The sequence below is a fragment of the Eubalaena glacialis genome, chromosome 3 (genome assembly GCF_028564815.1).
Source record: "Eubalaena glacialis isolate mEubGla1 chromosome 3, mEubGla1.1.hap2.+ XY, whole genome shotgun sequence".
Lineage (NCBI taxonomy): Eukaryota > Metazoa > Chordata > Mammalia > Artiodactyla > Balaenidae > Eubalaena > Eubalaena glacialis.
Window position 1 is genome coordinate 119,962,968 of NC_083718.1, and position 13,998 is coordinate 119,976,965.

The following is a 13,998-nucleotide window of genomic DNA, read 5'->3' on the forward strand; positions in this document are numbered from 1 at the left end:
TGGGAGCTACAAGCACCGTTTTCACCCTAAAGGGATGAAAACAAAGCCCATCAAACTGAACTAGCAATATTTAATTGTCTGGTGTTTTGATGATACTCACATGGGCTCCACCTCCAGAATACCTGTTTCCATACCATGTAGAACTAAAACTGCCTGTTTTGATTCGTGGCCAAACCTGTTCTATGTTCAGACTGTGTGAACACTGTCGTAATACTCAATAAGCAATTAGTGGTACAAACACTGGTCATGGTAATACTAGTGTTCAGTTAATTCGTTTGATTTAATTAAGCATTTAATTTCCTTCTGGTTTTTTTTTTTTTATAAAAGGAAAACAAGAGGAAGGAAAAATAATCTCAGGTTATTAACTACTTTAAGCTTTTCAGTTACTACCTCTTGGGCTATAACAAACAATGAATCTTTTAAAAGCAAAACACAAATTAAAGCAAAATAAAAATTACGTTTAAATTTTCAAAGGGCAATGAAATTAGAATTCCTTTTAAAGGGTGTATTATTTTCACCGTATTCCTTAGAATAAATATTATAAAGTAATATAAAATTATATAGAATGTGATATTGTAGACCGATATAAAGTCCTGAGGACTATTCCCCAAAATGTTAACAGTTCATTCTTCATCAGTTGACATTCATCAGTGTTTCCTGATGTGTCCAGCCTCTTCTCCTGATCTGCACCTTACCAGTGATGACCATTTGCGATGAGAATCGGAAACATATTGCAATGAGGCAGATGATATTGTAAAGCTCAAGAAACATTAACGAAGTCACAGAAGGGAGAGTATACCTGAAAGGATAATTTCTAAAATTAATTAGGATGTCAGAAAGTTCTTGGCAAAAAGCAAATTAGAGTTGAAATCTCTTTCCTTTCTTCTTAAAGTTGCATTGTGTGGTCTTTTTGTGGGAACCCATGGATTTTCCATAAAAGCGCGATTCTGATTTTTCTATATAATATTCTTGTCCCGTTTTCCCCTAAAATGCTGTAACTATTACAGCATTTCCACAAGAAAAATTGCTTTCCAAGGCAGTTTTCTTGCTTTTTTTTTCCCTTCTATATTTTTGAAAAAGTCTTTCTTTAAAGGCCTTTTAAATTTTTTTCCCACTTTTGAATTGGCAGATGGCATAGTTAATTTTTTCAAAAATAAAAAAATACATTAAAAATAACTTAAGAACTGAACAGAAAATTGAAGCCCATGTACTGGGGTATAAAAACATAAAATATCCTAGACCAGTAACTTACAGATAATCTGTGCAGCATTTTGTACTGATGCATATACTGATTTGCTGGGATGTTTAAATAAATTCTCTGGAAAATTTAGTTAGTGGCTACGTATGTGGCCTGTATGAACACAATTTACCATTTTCTTCTAGCTTTTGCATAAAAGTTATATATATATACATATATACATATATAATTATTTATATCTAATGAGACTAATGGAGATAGTAGTATGAATCATATGTTGTTTCTAAATTAGATAATCTTTGCATGAGTTAGTCTTGATTTACTTGTAAACTACACTCTTGTCTGTAATACTACCAGACAAGTAGTATTATATTTGTGTCATATTTTCTGCAGATAATGTGTTATATTTTCTACAGATAATGTTTTCTTAGGGTGATTTTTCATGCTGATTTCTCTGACTCTGGATAACTCTCAGGTAAGACATCACTAGGTCTGTAGGGGATGCTCTTCTAGTTGTAAAAGACTGAAGGAGAGGCCTGAGGGCAAACTCCCCACCAATGGGGAAGCACACGTGGTGGAGCCTTCTCCTGGTATCATGCTCTCAGCCTGGCGCTGACCCTCAATTTCCTCACTTTTAAAACAGGGTTAACAATGTCACCCACATTCCAGCTGTAGCACATGGATTTTTTAAAAAATTTCCTCAAACACATTAAGCTCCCTCTCACTTTTTAAAAAATTTTTTATTGAGGTATAGTTGATTTACAATGTTGTGTTAGTTTCAGGTGTACAGCAAAGTGAATTTGTTATACATATACATATATCCACTCTTTTTTTTAGATTCTTTTCCCGTATAGACCATTACAGAGTATTGAGTAGAGTTCCCTGTGCTATACAGCAGGTTCTTATTAGTTATTTATTTTATATACAGTAGTGTGTATATATACAGTACTGTGTATATGTCAATCCCAATCTCCCAATTTATCCCTCCCCCGCCAGGCCCTGGTAACCATAAGTTTGTTTTCTACATCTGTAACTCTGCTTCTATTTTGTAAATAAGTTCATTTGTACCCTTTTTTCTTAGATTCCACATATAAGTGATATCATATGATATTTGTCTTTCTGTGTCTGACTTACTTCACTCAGTGTGACTATCTCTAGGTCCATCCATGTTGCTGCAAATGGCATTATTTTGTTCTTTTTTATGGCTGAGTAATATTCCATTGTATATATGTACCACATCTTCTTTATCCATTCCTCTGCTGATGGACATTTACGTTGCTTCCATGTCCTGGCTATTGTAAATAGTGCTACAGTGAACATTGGGATACATGTATCTTTTTGAATTATGGTTTTATCTGGGTATATGCTCAGGAGTGGGATTGCTGGGTCATATGGTAGTACTATTTTTAGTTTTTAAAGGAACCTCCGTACTGTTCTCCATAGTGGCTATACCAATTTACATTCCCACCAACAGTGTAGGAGGGTTCCCTTTTCTCCACACCCTCTCCAGCATTTATTGTTTGTAGATTTTTTAATGATGGCCATTCTAAGCGGTGTGAGGTGATACCTCATTGTAGTTTTGATTTGCGTTTCTCTAATAATTAGTGATGTTGAGCATCTTTTCCTGTGCTTTTTGGCCATCTGTATGTCTTCTTTGGAGAAATGTCTATTTAGATCTTCCACCCATTTTTCGATTGGGTTATTTGTTTATTTGTTTTTATATTGAGCTACATGAGCTGTTTGTATATTTTGGAGATTAATCCCTTGTCAGTTGCTTCGTTTGCAAATATTTTCCCCCATTCTGTGGGTTGTCTTTTTGTTTTGCTTATGGTTCTCTTTCCTGTGCAAAACTTTTAAGCTTAATTAGATCCCATTTGTTTATTTTTGTTTTTATTTTCATTACTCTAGGAGGTGGACCAAAAAAGATCTTGCTGCGATTTATGTCAGAGTATTCTGCCTATGTTTTCCTCTAAGAGTTTTATAGTGTCTGGCCTTACATTTAGGTCTTTAATCCGTTTTGAGTTTATTTTTGTGTATGGTGTTAGGGAGTATTCTAATTTCATTCTTTTACATGTAGCTGTCCAGTTTTCCCAGCACCACTTATTGAAGAGACTGTGTTTTCTCCATTGTATATTCTTGCCTCCTTTGTCACAAATTAGGTGACAATTGGTGCATGGGTTTATCTCTGGACTTTTTATCCTGTTCCATTGATCTGTATTTCTGTTTTTTTGCCAGTACCATACTGTTTTGATTACTGTAGCTTTGTAGTGAGTCTGAAGTCAGAGAGCCTGATTCCTCCAGCTCTGTTTTTTTTCCTCAAGATTGCTTTAGCTATTCATGGTCTTTTGTGTTTCCATACAAATTGTAAAATATTTTGTTCTAATTCTGTGAAAAATACTATTGGTAATTTGATAGGGATTGCACTGAACCTATAGATTGCTTTGGGTAGTATAGTCATTTGCACAATATTGATTCTTCCAATCCAAGAATCACTCCATCTGTTTGTGTCATCTTTTATTTCTTTCATCAGTAACTTCTAGTTTTCTGAGTACAGGTCTTTTGCCTCCTTAGGTAGGTTTGTTTCTAGGTATTTTATTCTTTTCGATGGGATGGTAAATGGGATTGTTTCCTTGATTTCTCTTTCTGATCTTTCGTTGTTAGTGTATAGGAATGCAAGAGATTTCTGTGTATTAATTTTGTATACTGCATCTTTACCAAATTCATTGATGAGCTCCCTCTCAGTTTTTGTCTTTGCTCATATGCTCCCTTAGTTTGGAATGTTCTCTCCAATCTTAATTAATACGTACCCAGACTTCAAGTCTCAGCTCAAAAGTCACCTCCTCAGGAAAGCCTCTCTTGATACCCCAGACAGATGGGATTTTTGTTATTATACATGCCCAGGGTATCCAGTCCTTTCGCTTTTTAGCACTTAGTTTGTAAGTATTGAATTATATGGTGTTTAATTAATAGCCATCTTCCATACAAGACAGTACTAGTGCCTAGCACTAGTCAGTAAATTGAGCTAGTTGTGTAAATAAATCTATGGTATGGACCCTGATTTTAATTCAGGAAAAGTTAGAAACTTCAGGAAATGGAAGGCAAATTCTCTGAAAAAGTTATAGAAATACTATACTGGAATAATAACAGAACTGGAGAATAAGAATGTGGTTGATTAATGATGGGCATTCCTTCCATCGAGAAGTGGTGTCTAATTCCTCTCTGAATCTGGTCAGGTCTGTGACTGCTTTGTCCAATACAGGATGGCAGACATGATGCCATACTAGTTCTGTGTGTAGCCCTTAAATGGCCTGGCAGCATCCACTTATCACCACTAGGAAGCCAACAGCTAATTAAGAAGGGAGACTACTTTGAGACCACCATGATGTGAGTAGCCCAAGCCACATGGAGAGGCCCTGGAGGAAGAGATTTATTCCCATGGAGAGAGAGAGGCCAAGGAACAGGGAAGCAGCAGAGATGTGAGTGAAGGAGCCATCTTGGAAGTGGACCCTCCAGCTCCAGCTGCCCCGACAAAGTCCATGAGGATCCGAGATGAACCACCTGGATAAGCCTTTCCCAAATTCCTGATCCACAAATCATCAGCAAAATAGAAAGATTGTTTCCAGCCCCTAAGTTTGGGGGTGGTTTGTTATGTAGCAATAGATAACTGGAAAGAAGAGTGAGAAAAGTGAATTCATGAAGAGGAGGAGCTGAGAAAAGATGATTCAGAGGAGAAAATAGGTGAAGGGTGAAATAAGAAATGTGTAACAACCGCCTCAGCAGTAAGTGTTCAGGGAACAGGGATGGTGAGACTATCCATAAAACCGCTAGAGGCTTGCAAACTCCCCATTTATGCATTTACCACATCCAGACTGGGGCAGGGGAGGGGGAGAATTCTTCTTGGAAGGGGTGGTGCCTTCACTGAGTCTTAAAGAAGGATTAAGAGTTGCTCAAGCAGGGATGGGGTCAAGCACGTTCCGGGTGATAGAATATGATGTGCAGAGGCCCACATAAGAGAAAAATGGGGAAGTGACCAGAATGAGGTTGGGGAGGGGTATCTTGTGGGCCATGATAAGGCATTTGGACTTCATTCTGAGGGTACTGGGAAGCCGCTGGAGGATTTAGGCAAGAGAGTGGCATGGTCAGATTTGCAGTTTAGAAAGACCACTCTGGATAGGAGGGCTGTGCAATAATCCAAGAGACCAATGATTATATTCTGGACTTGGTGGTGGCAGAGTGGCTGGAGAGACATGGATGGATTTGAGCCATTTTAAGGAGACTGATCTGTCAGACTTGATTGATTAAATTTGTAGACAAAGGAGAAACTGAAGCTAAGAATAAGCTTCAGTAAACTGGCTTGAGCAACAATCTGTGTGGATGGACAAGAGAATGGAAGGGGAGAAGGTGCAGACTGGACAGATCACGATGAACTCCGTTCTGGGCATGTTGACTTTGGAGTTCCTGTGGGACTAAACAGGGATGTCTCCCCGGCAGTTCTGAAGCTCAGGAGAGACCACAGCACCAGCAGTGATAGTTTGGGCACGGATGGCATTGAGGTGAGGTTTGAAGTCATGGGCCTAGATTAGTCCAACCATAGGAGGGAGCTTTTAAAGTTGGAGGAAAGAAGAGTGAAGCTAGAGATCTAGCCTCTGGGAAACACCAACACTTAAAAGCAATGAAACAGAATCAGAGAGAGACAGAGACAGAGAGACAGACAGCTAGAGAAAAGAAGCCAGGAGAGAGCAGTATCACTGAGCAAAAGAGGAAAGCTGGAAGGAGAATTCCTGGGACATGTGTGAGCTAATCCTTTGTTAAAACAATTGTGGGTTGATACCAAATGAGCAAACATGACAATTCCCTGGTATTGCAAAACTAACATTGCATTGCTCTTCATAAGAAAATGAAGCAACTTCATTTCATAAGGAAATGAAGGGGGCTTATCAGAACCTCAATCTATTTCATCCCCACAAACATGTATTTGAGTATGGTATAATCATGAAAATACTTCTGGAAAGATAATATTGCAAAAAGCTCTGAGAAACTGAAAAAAGTGATTAAATGGCAGGGTCACACTAACGTCTGCATATCATCATAATACATCACAAACTTGTTATTCAAACTCAATACATTTATGTAGTACTTTGGACTTTTCAGGATACTTTGATGATCTCATTAGCCCCTGATGTGGTTATAATGAACTAGATGACTCTGGTATCAATGGGTTATTACACTGCTAAGAGAAAGTAATAAGCAGCATAAAAAGAAGAATATAGACAGAGTTACAGAAGTTCAGAAAAGGGAAATGTTACTTGTGTGGGAGAGGGTGAGCTTTGAAGAACCAGGAGCACTTACTGAGTGCTTACACTGTGCCCTGTTACTGAGGTAGGCACCGTATGTATTATCTCATTTAAAGGACGTGGGTATGTTGAGTGGTAGAAATGGGCATTTTACACAGAGGTAGATGGCAACTTTGGTACTCATCATAGTGTCTGGCACAAAAGCGCAATAGCTACTAATATTAGTGGTTGTCATTCATTGAGTACTTCCTGGTGCCAGGTGCAACCGTTTGTACACGCTGTCACATTTCAGCTTCAATGCAACCCACTTACACATAAACTCAAGTGACTCACACAAGTGAAGTCCCTGGTGAAAAACAAATCGCATACTCAGCTAAGAATTTTGAGGAGAACGTTTAATAATCATTGGCTGGCCAACAAGTTCGTTCGGTTTTAAGTAAAAATAAAAGACATTTTTCATTTTCATGAAGAACTTTATCGAACAATGTATTCACTAACCGAACTAAGTTTTTGGCCAGCCCAATATTTCCTTTAAAAGGAGACTGTTTTTAGAGGTGTGGGCAGAGTAAAGAGAACCAATAAGGGATGTTGAGGCACCCAGAGACTAGCAAAAACAGGAAGTCATTACCACCCTTAGATGGAGATCATTTAAGGAACATCATTAAGCAGTTCAAGCTCAGCTGCAGTAAATTGGCCACTTCTTTCCAGAGCGTAGAAGTTAGCAATTCTCACTTTGCTGCTTTCATCGATATTTTTACGTCAAACATTACGTCACGGTTATGTTGGATCCCTTGATCCCTTATGCAACTACTCTGACCAGCATTCACAGTGCCAGCAAATACTTTGAGAAGCTGGTGAGGGTGGATGGCCCCAAGCACAGCCTCATTATGCATTGAATATTGCCAAATCCTCTTTCTGAAAATGCTGAATTGCCTTTTCTTTGCATTCTTTTTTTTCTTTCTTTTTTTTTTAAAATAAATTTATTTATTTTATTTATTTATTTTTGGCTGTGTTGGGTCTTCGTTGCGGTGCGCGGGCTTCTCATTGTGGTGGCTTCTTTTGTTGCGGAGCACGGGCTCTAGGTTCGCGGGCTTCCGTAGTTGTGGCTCGCGGGCTCTAGAGCACAGGCTCAGTAGTTGTGGCGCACGGGCTTAGCTGCTCCGCGGCATGTGCGATCTTCCCAGACCAGGGCTCCAACCCATGTCCCCTGCATTGGCAGGCGGATTCTTAACCACTGTGCCACCAGGGAAGCCCCCCTTTTTTCTTAATATTCATAATATCGTGTGCTTAAAAGAGGACTTTAAAGTGTGCTGTTTACTACTTCCATGTAAGTAGTTACATAGGGTTATGAGAAACCAGCCAGGATCTAGAATCTCCAAAAAGAGGGACCATCAGACAGAAGTTATGGTTATAGAAGGGTTGTTGCTAGAACCATGAAAAAGCAGGAAGGGAGTAAGAGGAATAAATATGTTAACCTTCCTTTCCTCTTGCCCTCCCATCTCCTGTAAGTGCCGCCCACTGGCCAAAGCCAACAATAACGGGATCCCAGGTGATACAGTCGATGAAGGTCAGTCCTCTCGGGCTCAGACTAAGACAGAAAATAGTGAAGCATGGGTCTTGGGCACACCAAGATTACACAACTAGAATGCAGGAGGGCCAGGAGTCAAAGTCAGGTTTATTATTCCTTATTCACTGCTTTTATGTATTTCTCGTCCATACATGTTGCAGGTGCTTGGTAAATATTTCTTTAAAGAATGAATTCCCAGGTGACAGCTGAAGAAACCAAGGTTAGGAGGGTATGCATCTTGACTTCAGGAACCAGAATCCTGGAACCATCTCCTAGTTTGTAAAATGCTGCCTGCCCATTTGACCAAACATAACTCACTGCTTGTATGTCAAAGGAAATCTGCAGCAGTCGGTTTCCTCCACAGTAAATCATTTTGTGTCAAACTTAATGATTCTTATCTGGCAGCACTCAGGACTTAGTGTCAGAATGCAGACTTACGGAAAAAAAAAAAGAAGAATGCAGACTTATGGTATTTACTTGATCTAGTATTTCTAGTACTTGGGATGGATGAGGACACTTGAGCCCTCATTCTCTTTAAGGACTCCAACCCCTACCCTCAAACACCCAACCCCAGTGAAAGAAAATCTTGTATTTGCTAAAAATGGAGTAAGAAAGGAGTAAGGCAGGAATGTCTCTTTTAATCCTGAAATAATTGCTATCTAAAATTGACTTCAAATGCAGGTCCAGAAATATTATCAATGGAAAAGAAAAACTGCCTCTATATCAGTCAGTGTCTAGCTAGGAGAATATAAACAGCTCTAGGTATTTCAAATAGAGGGAATTTAAACAGGGAATTAGTTACAAAGATCTTGAAATGTGTGGAAGAGAAAAAGGAGCAATTTGACCATAAGTCTCACAGTGTAATTCACAATTACATCCCCAGTACCTGGTATGTAGCAAAGGTTCAAAAATGTGTACTGAATCTATGATTACACTTGTGAGTGAGATTTGGTCTATCAACCTAGGAAGGCCATGGGTTCTGCTGGAAAGCATTAAGATACCTATATGACTCTGATAATTCAATGGATGTATGTGGTTTGGCCTTAGGTAGGAAATCATGTTCAAAGCCTTCTGAACCTGTCAGTGCTACTGTATAGCACAGAGAATTCTATGTTCTGTGATAACCTGTATGAGAAAAGAATCTGAAAAAGAATGAATATAGGTATAACTGAATCACTTTGCTGTATACCTGAAACTAACACAACATTGTAAATCAACTATAATCCAATAAAATTAAACAAAAACAAAAAAACAAAGCAAACAAAAAGAACCCAAAAGCTAAAACAAAAAACCCTCAAAACCTGTCAATGAATAATATTTAATGAGCAACTACTAGGTACTAGATACTATCCTAGGCACTTTTCTAAGCACTTTGTATTATTAACTTTAACCTTCCTAATAAGCCTTTGATAATGGATTCACTGTTTCCAATTTCATAAATTAGGATGAAACGGAGGCAAAGAGCTTTTAAGTAACACAACTAAGATCATATAACAAGAAAATAGCAGAGCCAAGCTTCCACCCACAGAGTTTGGCTTCAGAAGCTACACTCAGACTCCACACCGTATGTCTGTCCACTGCTCAAGTGATGAAAGCTTAGCCTACCTTTCTACCTTTATTTTCCATTTCCCCCATTGTACTCTGGGGCATAAACCAGCTAGCTGTTTCCCCAACCTGTTTCCTCTCCTTTCTGGGCTCATAGAAGACTATTTCCCAGCTCTTCCCTTTGGTTACTAAAGCTGTATGTTACTGAGTCCCAGCCAGAGGAAAGTGAGCAGAGGTGATATGTACCACTTCCTGGCCTGGCCCATTAAGCCTCTCACACGTGGTGCTGAATGCTCTGTAACTTTCTTTCAGCTTGAGGAAGGTGAGCATGGTGAACTTGGATGCCATATTTGAAAGTGTTCGAGCCACAAAATGGAAGAAGGCCAGACCCCTGCATGTTACTTGGAGAAGAGTCAGGAACCAATCAAGACGTTCTGTGTTAGCCTTTAAGTGAACAAGAGATGAACTTCTATCAACTTTATTCCACTATATGTGTTGGGGGTCATTTTGTTACAGCATCTAGAATTATCTTAACCAATACATACAGGATTTGAACTGATCTATTGTTGCTTGAACACGCATTTGGCTTTTGCACATACTTTTCCTTAGAATTCTCATTCTATCCTTCCAATTATTCACATCCTAAAAATTATTCAAGGCCTAAACCAAGTCCAGTCACCTTCAAGCAGCTCTCTTCCACTCCCATTAGCCACCGTGATTTCTTTTTCCCTTAACTTCCTATAGCACTTTGTTGATTGTATCTCTCATATGCCCTTAGCATAGCTCTCACTTTGGATGTCTTGTTTTCCCAGTAAGCTCTTCAAGGTCAAGGATCATGTTTTAATGCTTCTCGTATGTCTCTGAAGTACATAACATGGTGTTGTGCCTTGAGAATTCTCAATAAATATCTGTAGGGAAAATGAATTTATATATGTATTAGACTTAATAAAGCCCATTTTCCATTTGGGCTTTATTCCATTTCCATTTTCCCAAAAGTGGTCCTTTATCACTCAAGCAGGAAGGCATGTAAGAAGTGATTTACTGGAGTTCGTGTCTTTATTATTCTTTTCACCAATATACACATTCTAACACTTTTGGACAACTGCTTAGAAGAGACAGAAGGTGTGCTTATCAAATTTCAGATGACACAAAACTACAGGTAATAAATAATGCACAAGATGACAGAATCAAAATGAGGCAAGTTGGAATGAAGATAACATTTAATAGGGATAACTGCAAAATTAGATTTAAAAAAAAAAGTGGCCCAATTTCAGTATGGAAAGACAGGGCTAACACCAATTTACAGGAAAAATCTTTCAGGTTTTAATTGGCTGCTGGGCTGACAAGAGCCCAGAGTGGATACACGGGACTTTGTTTATAATTAGGCTCAGGGCACTTGGTGGCAAAGTATTCAGGCTCTAACAAGGCACGGGCATGAATTAAGGTTGCTAGGTGGAGACCAGCTGGAGGTGGATGAAACCTCAATGTTAGGTAATGGGGGGAAAAAGGCCCATATTTTAGCCTGGGCAAGCTCAGCACATGGGGTAACTTTCACCTGTAGCATTGGTGGGAATCCCCCGCTGAGAACACCATCAAGTGATTTCTGGACACTAATTTGGTGCCAATTTAGTATCAGCATGGGTTCCCTGAGAGTTTTGCCTCGGAAGTAGAACTCAGTAGGTCTCAAAGGTTTGTTATTTTACTTTTGGTCCCACTCCCCAGTGTCAGGGTCAGAGCTGTCCTTCACTTAAGACCCCTCACTTTCAAAGCTGAGAAATGCCACGTCATCTGGGTAAATTCAAGTCACCCTTGAGAGAGGGGAGAGAAGGCAGATCACATCTCCTCTGTTGCTCAGTTGGGACAACTGTTCCAGGATCCTTAGCTAGATCTCTCCTAGAAACCTACATTTCCTAAAAACTGGTATCAGAGTTCTGACAAAAAGGCTGTGGCCTTGACCTTGGCACTGGACCACCAAAAAAGCCAATACAATCTTAGGCAGTGTTAATAGAAGCCTAGTACCTGGAATAAGGGTCCTGCTGTAGTCTGTGTGGGTCAGACCACAGGAAGAATTGTTTATATTCCAGATACCATGATTTAAAAGGGACACAGGCAAACCACTGTGTATCAAAAGGAAGATGACCAGAATGTTGAAGGGATTTAGAAACCAATCACTAGTTACTTTTTGGTGGTTCAGGATCAAGGCTTGGAGTGGGTCAGGATGGCGGGTGGGATGCGGTGTCGGGTATCATAGATAGCAGAACTGTCTTCAGATATGTGAATGCTGTCTTGTGAAAGAATACTAGCATGTTAGGTAATGCCAGAAGGCAGAACTGGGACCAGTGGGATTTAAGCCCACAATGAAGAATTTTTAACTGTGATAACTCTTCAAAAGTGGAATACACTTTGCAAGTAAGTGAGGTTTAGAATGTTCAAGTAAAGGTCTGGTCACTGTCATAGATGTTTTAGCTGGAATTCCAGAACATTGAGTGGGAATTTAGATGAGAGGGTTTCTAAGGTCCTGTTCAAATCTAATGTTCTATGATCTAATCAATCTTAAAATTAGAAATATGCTACAGAACGTGAGGAAAGAAGATTATTACCTGAGATTATTTTGGAGTTACTACCTGAAGTGGATCTTCCCCTCAAAAAGAGCAGAACCCATGGATTATGTAATCTGCAATGCGTGAGAGGGGAAAAATAGAAGCTTAGTACCATTAAGAAGGGAAAGGAACTCCCTGAGGGGCATGAAAAAAGAAACGTTCAACAAATATCTTGGGAATTCCACGGAGTCTGTACAGGCCTGAGGGAAAGGCAAGGGAGGAGTTTGGAAACCCTCTTTCCCAGTGCCAAAAGCGTTGTGACGCTCCACGTCTGAAACTGCTCAAGGTGAGCGCACATCTATCGTGGAGGAAAGCACACTTGGTCTTTGCCTCCCTACCTCTGCGGGCCCTGTAGGCAAACAGAATCACATTCTTCGTAAGAACGGATTGTCCTTGAAATACTGTGAGTTTCCATGTGTCTATGTCTCTCTCTATATGTGTCTCTTGGGCTCCTCCTCTTTCTTTCAGACAGGAAGAAATAACATTCTTTTAATAATCTAGAGTCTCACGTGGGGTGAGGGGTCATCTACAGAGAAAGTCAAGGTAAGGTGGACTTGGGTGGGAAGACAGATTCTCCCGCTAGGAACTGGGGGTGGAGGTGGGGCGTGGTACCACGTGCTGGGCAACCTGGGAGCAGGAGAGTAGGGAGAGAGGTCAAAGTATCTATCCACAAAGGAATCCCATCCTTTGCTTCCCGACCACCAAGAAGACCCCACAGTCGCTCTGTCCAGAACATAGACCGCTCTCTAAGTGCGCCTTGGGTCGACGTGAGGTGTGCACCTGCGGCGGAACCCAGGTAACGTCAAGTCCGGGTACGGCGCCTTTTGGCCGAGGTCGCCTCACCGGCGCGCACCTCTTGCGCTGCCGGCTTTCTCGGCCGCCGCCTCTGGCCCCACTCCTCGTGCGATGCTCGCCACTACAACTCCCGCCTCGGCTGCCGCAAACCCGAGAGCGCCAAGTGGGCGCGCGGGCTGCGCGCGGGCCGGCGCCCGGAGGTCTGGGCATGCTCAGTCGCGCGGGCAGGGCTCCGGGCGCGAGCCGGGCTCCCGCTGCACCGCATTCATCTGCTGCCAAGGGGAGCCGCCGGGCGCTCGCAGGCTCGGCGCGCGCTGCCCGCGGAAGACCCGGCTGCCGCGCCCCCCGCCGCCTCCCCGAGCCATGGCCTCGCTCGGCCATCCCGCCGCCTTCGGCCGGGCCACCCACGTCGTGGTGCGGGGGCTGCCCGAGTCCCTCGGCCAGCACGCGCTGAGGCACACCAAGGGCGACGAGGTGGATTTCGCCCGCGCCGAGCGGCAGCACCAGCTGTACGTGGGCGTGCTGGGCAGTAAGCTGGGGCTGCAGGTGGTGCAGCTGCCGGCCGACGAGAGCCTCCCGGACTGCGTGTTCGTGGAGGACGTGGCCGTGGTGTGCGAGGAGACGGCCCTCATCACCCGCCCCGGGGCGCCGAGCCGGAGGAAGGAGGTAACTAGCCGCCCGGAGACGCGAGGGGCGCGGCCGGGGACGCGCGCCGGGCCCTCCCGCGCCGCCCGAGCCGGACGTGCGGGGGGAATCGCGGAAGTGGCCCCCGGGCTAGTTCAGAACTTCCCATTTGGGGGAGACGGTGTGTGTGCGAGAGAGAGAAGTTCATTGTTCACGCCTCCCGGCGCAGCTTGGATGCCTTCTAGAGGAGCCGACTGAGTGTGGTGGTGCGGACTTGGGCAGGTGGGTGGGGTGGGGAATCCGTCTCACGGGCATTTTTATTTGTAAAGATTAAGAAGCAGCGAAGACAGTGCAACTCTGCTCGTTTCCCAGGGA

At 42.1% G+C, this 13,998-nt stretch overlaps 1 protein-coding gene across 3 annotated transcripts in view; it reads left to right on the forward strand.

Moving 5' to 3' along the window:
• The window catches only part of DDAH1 (dimethylarginine dimethylaminohydrolase 1), a 244,529-nt gene that overhangs the window by 90,913 nt on the left and 139,618 nt on the right, over nt 1-13,998 (forward strand). Inside the window, exon 1 of one of the 3 annotated variants that reach the window (XM_061183943.1) lies at nt 13,111-13,665. The exons of 1 other annotated variant lie outside the window; for it this stretch is intronic. In XM_061183943.1, coding sequence (XP_061039926.1) covers nt 13,111-13,665 — 555 coding nt within the window. Of the gene's footprint in view, nt 1-13,110; nt 13,666-13,832; nt 13,906-13,998 lie in introns of those variants that run through there. One more of the 3 variants, XM_061183945.1, reaches the window with a different exon arrangement.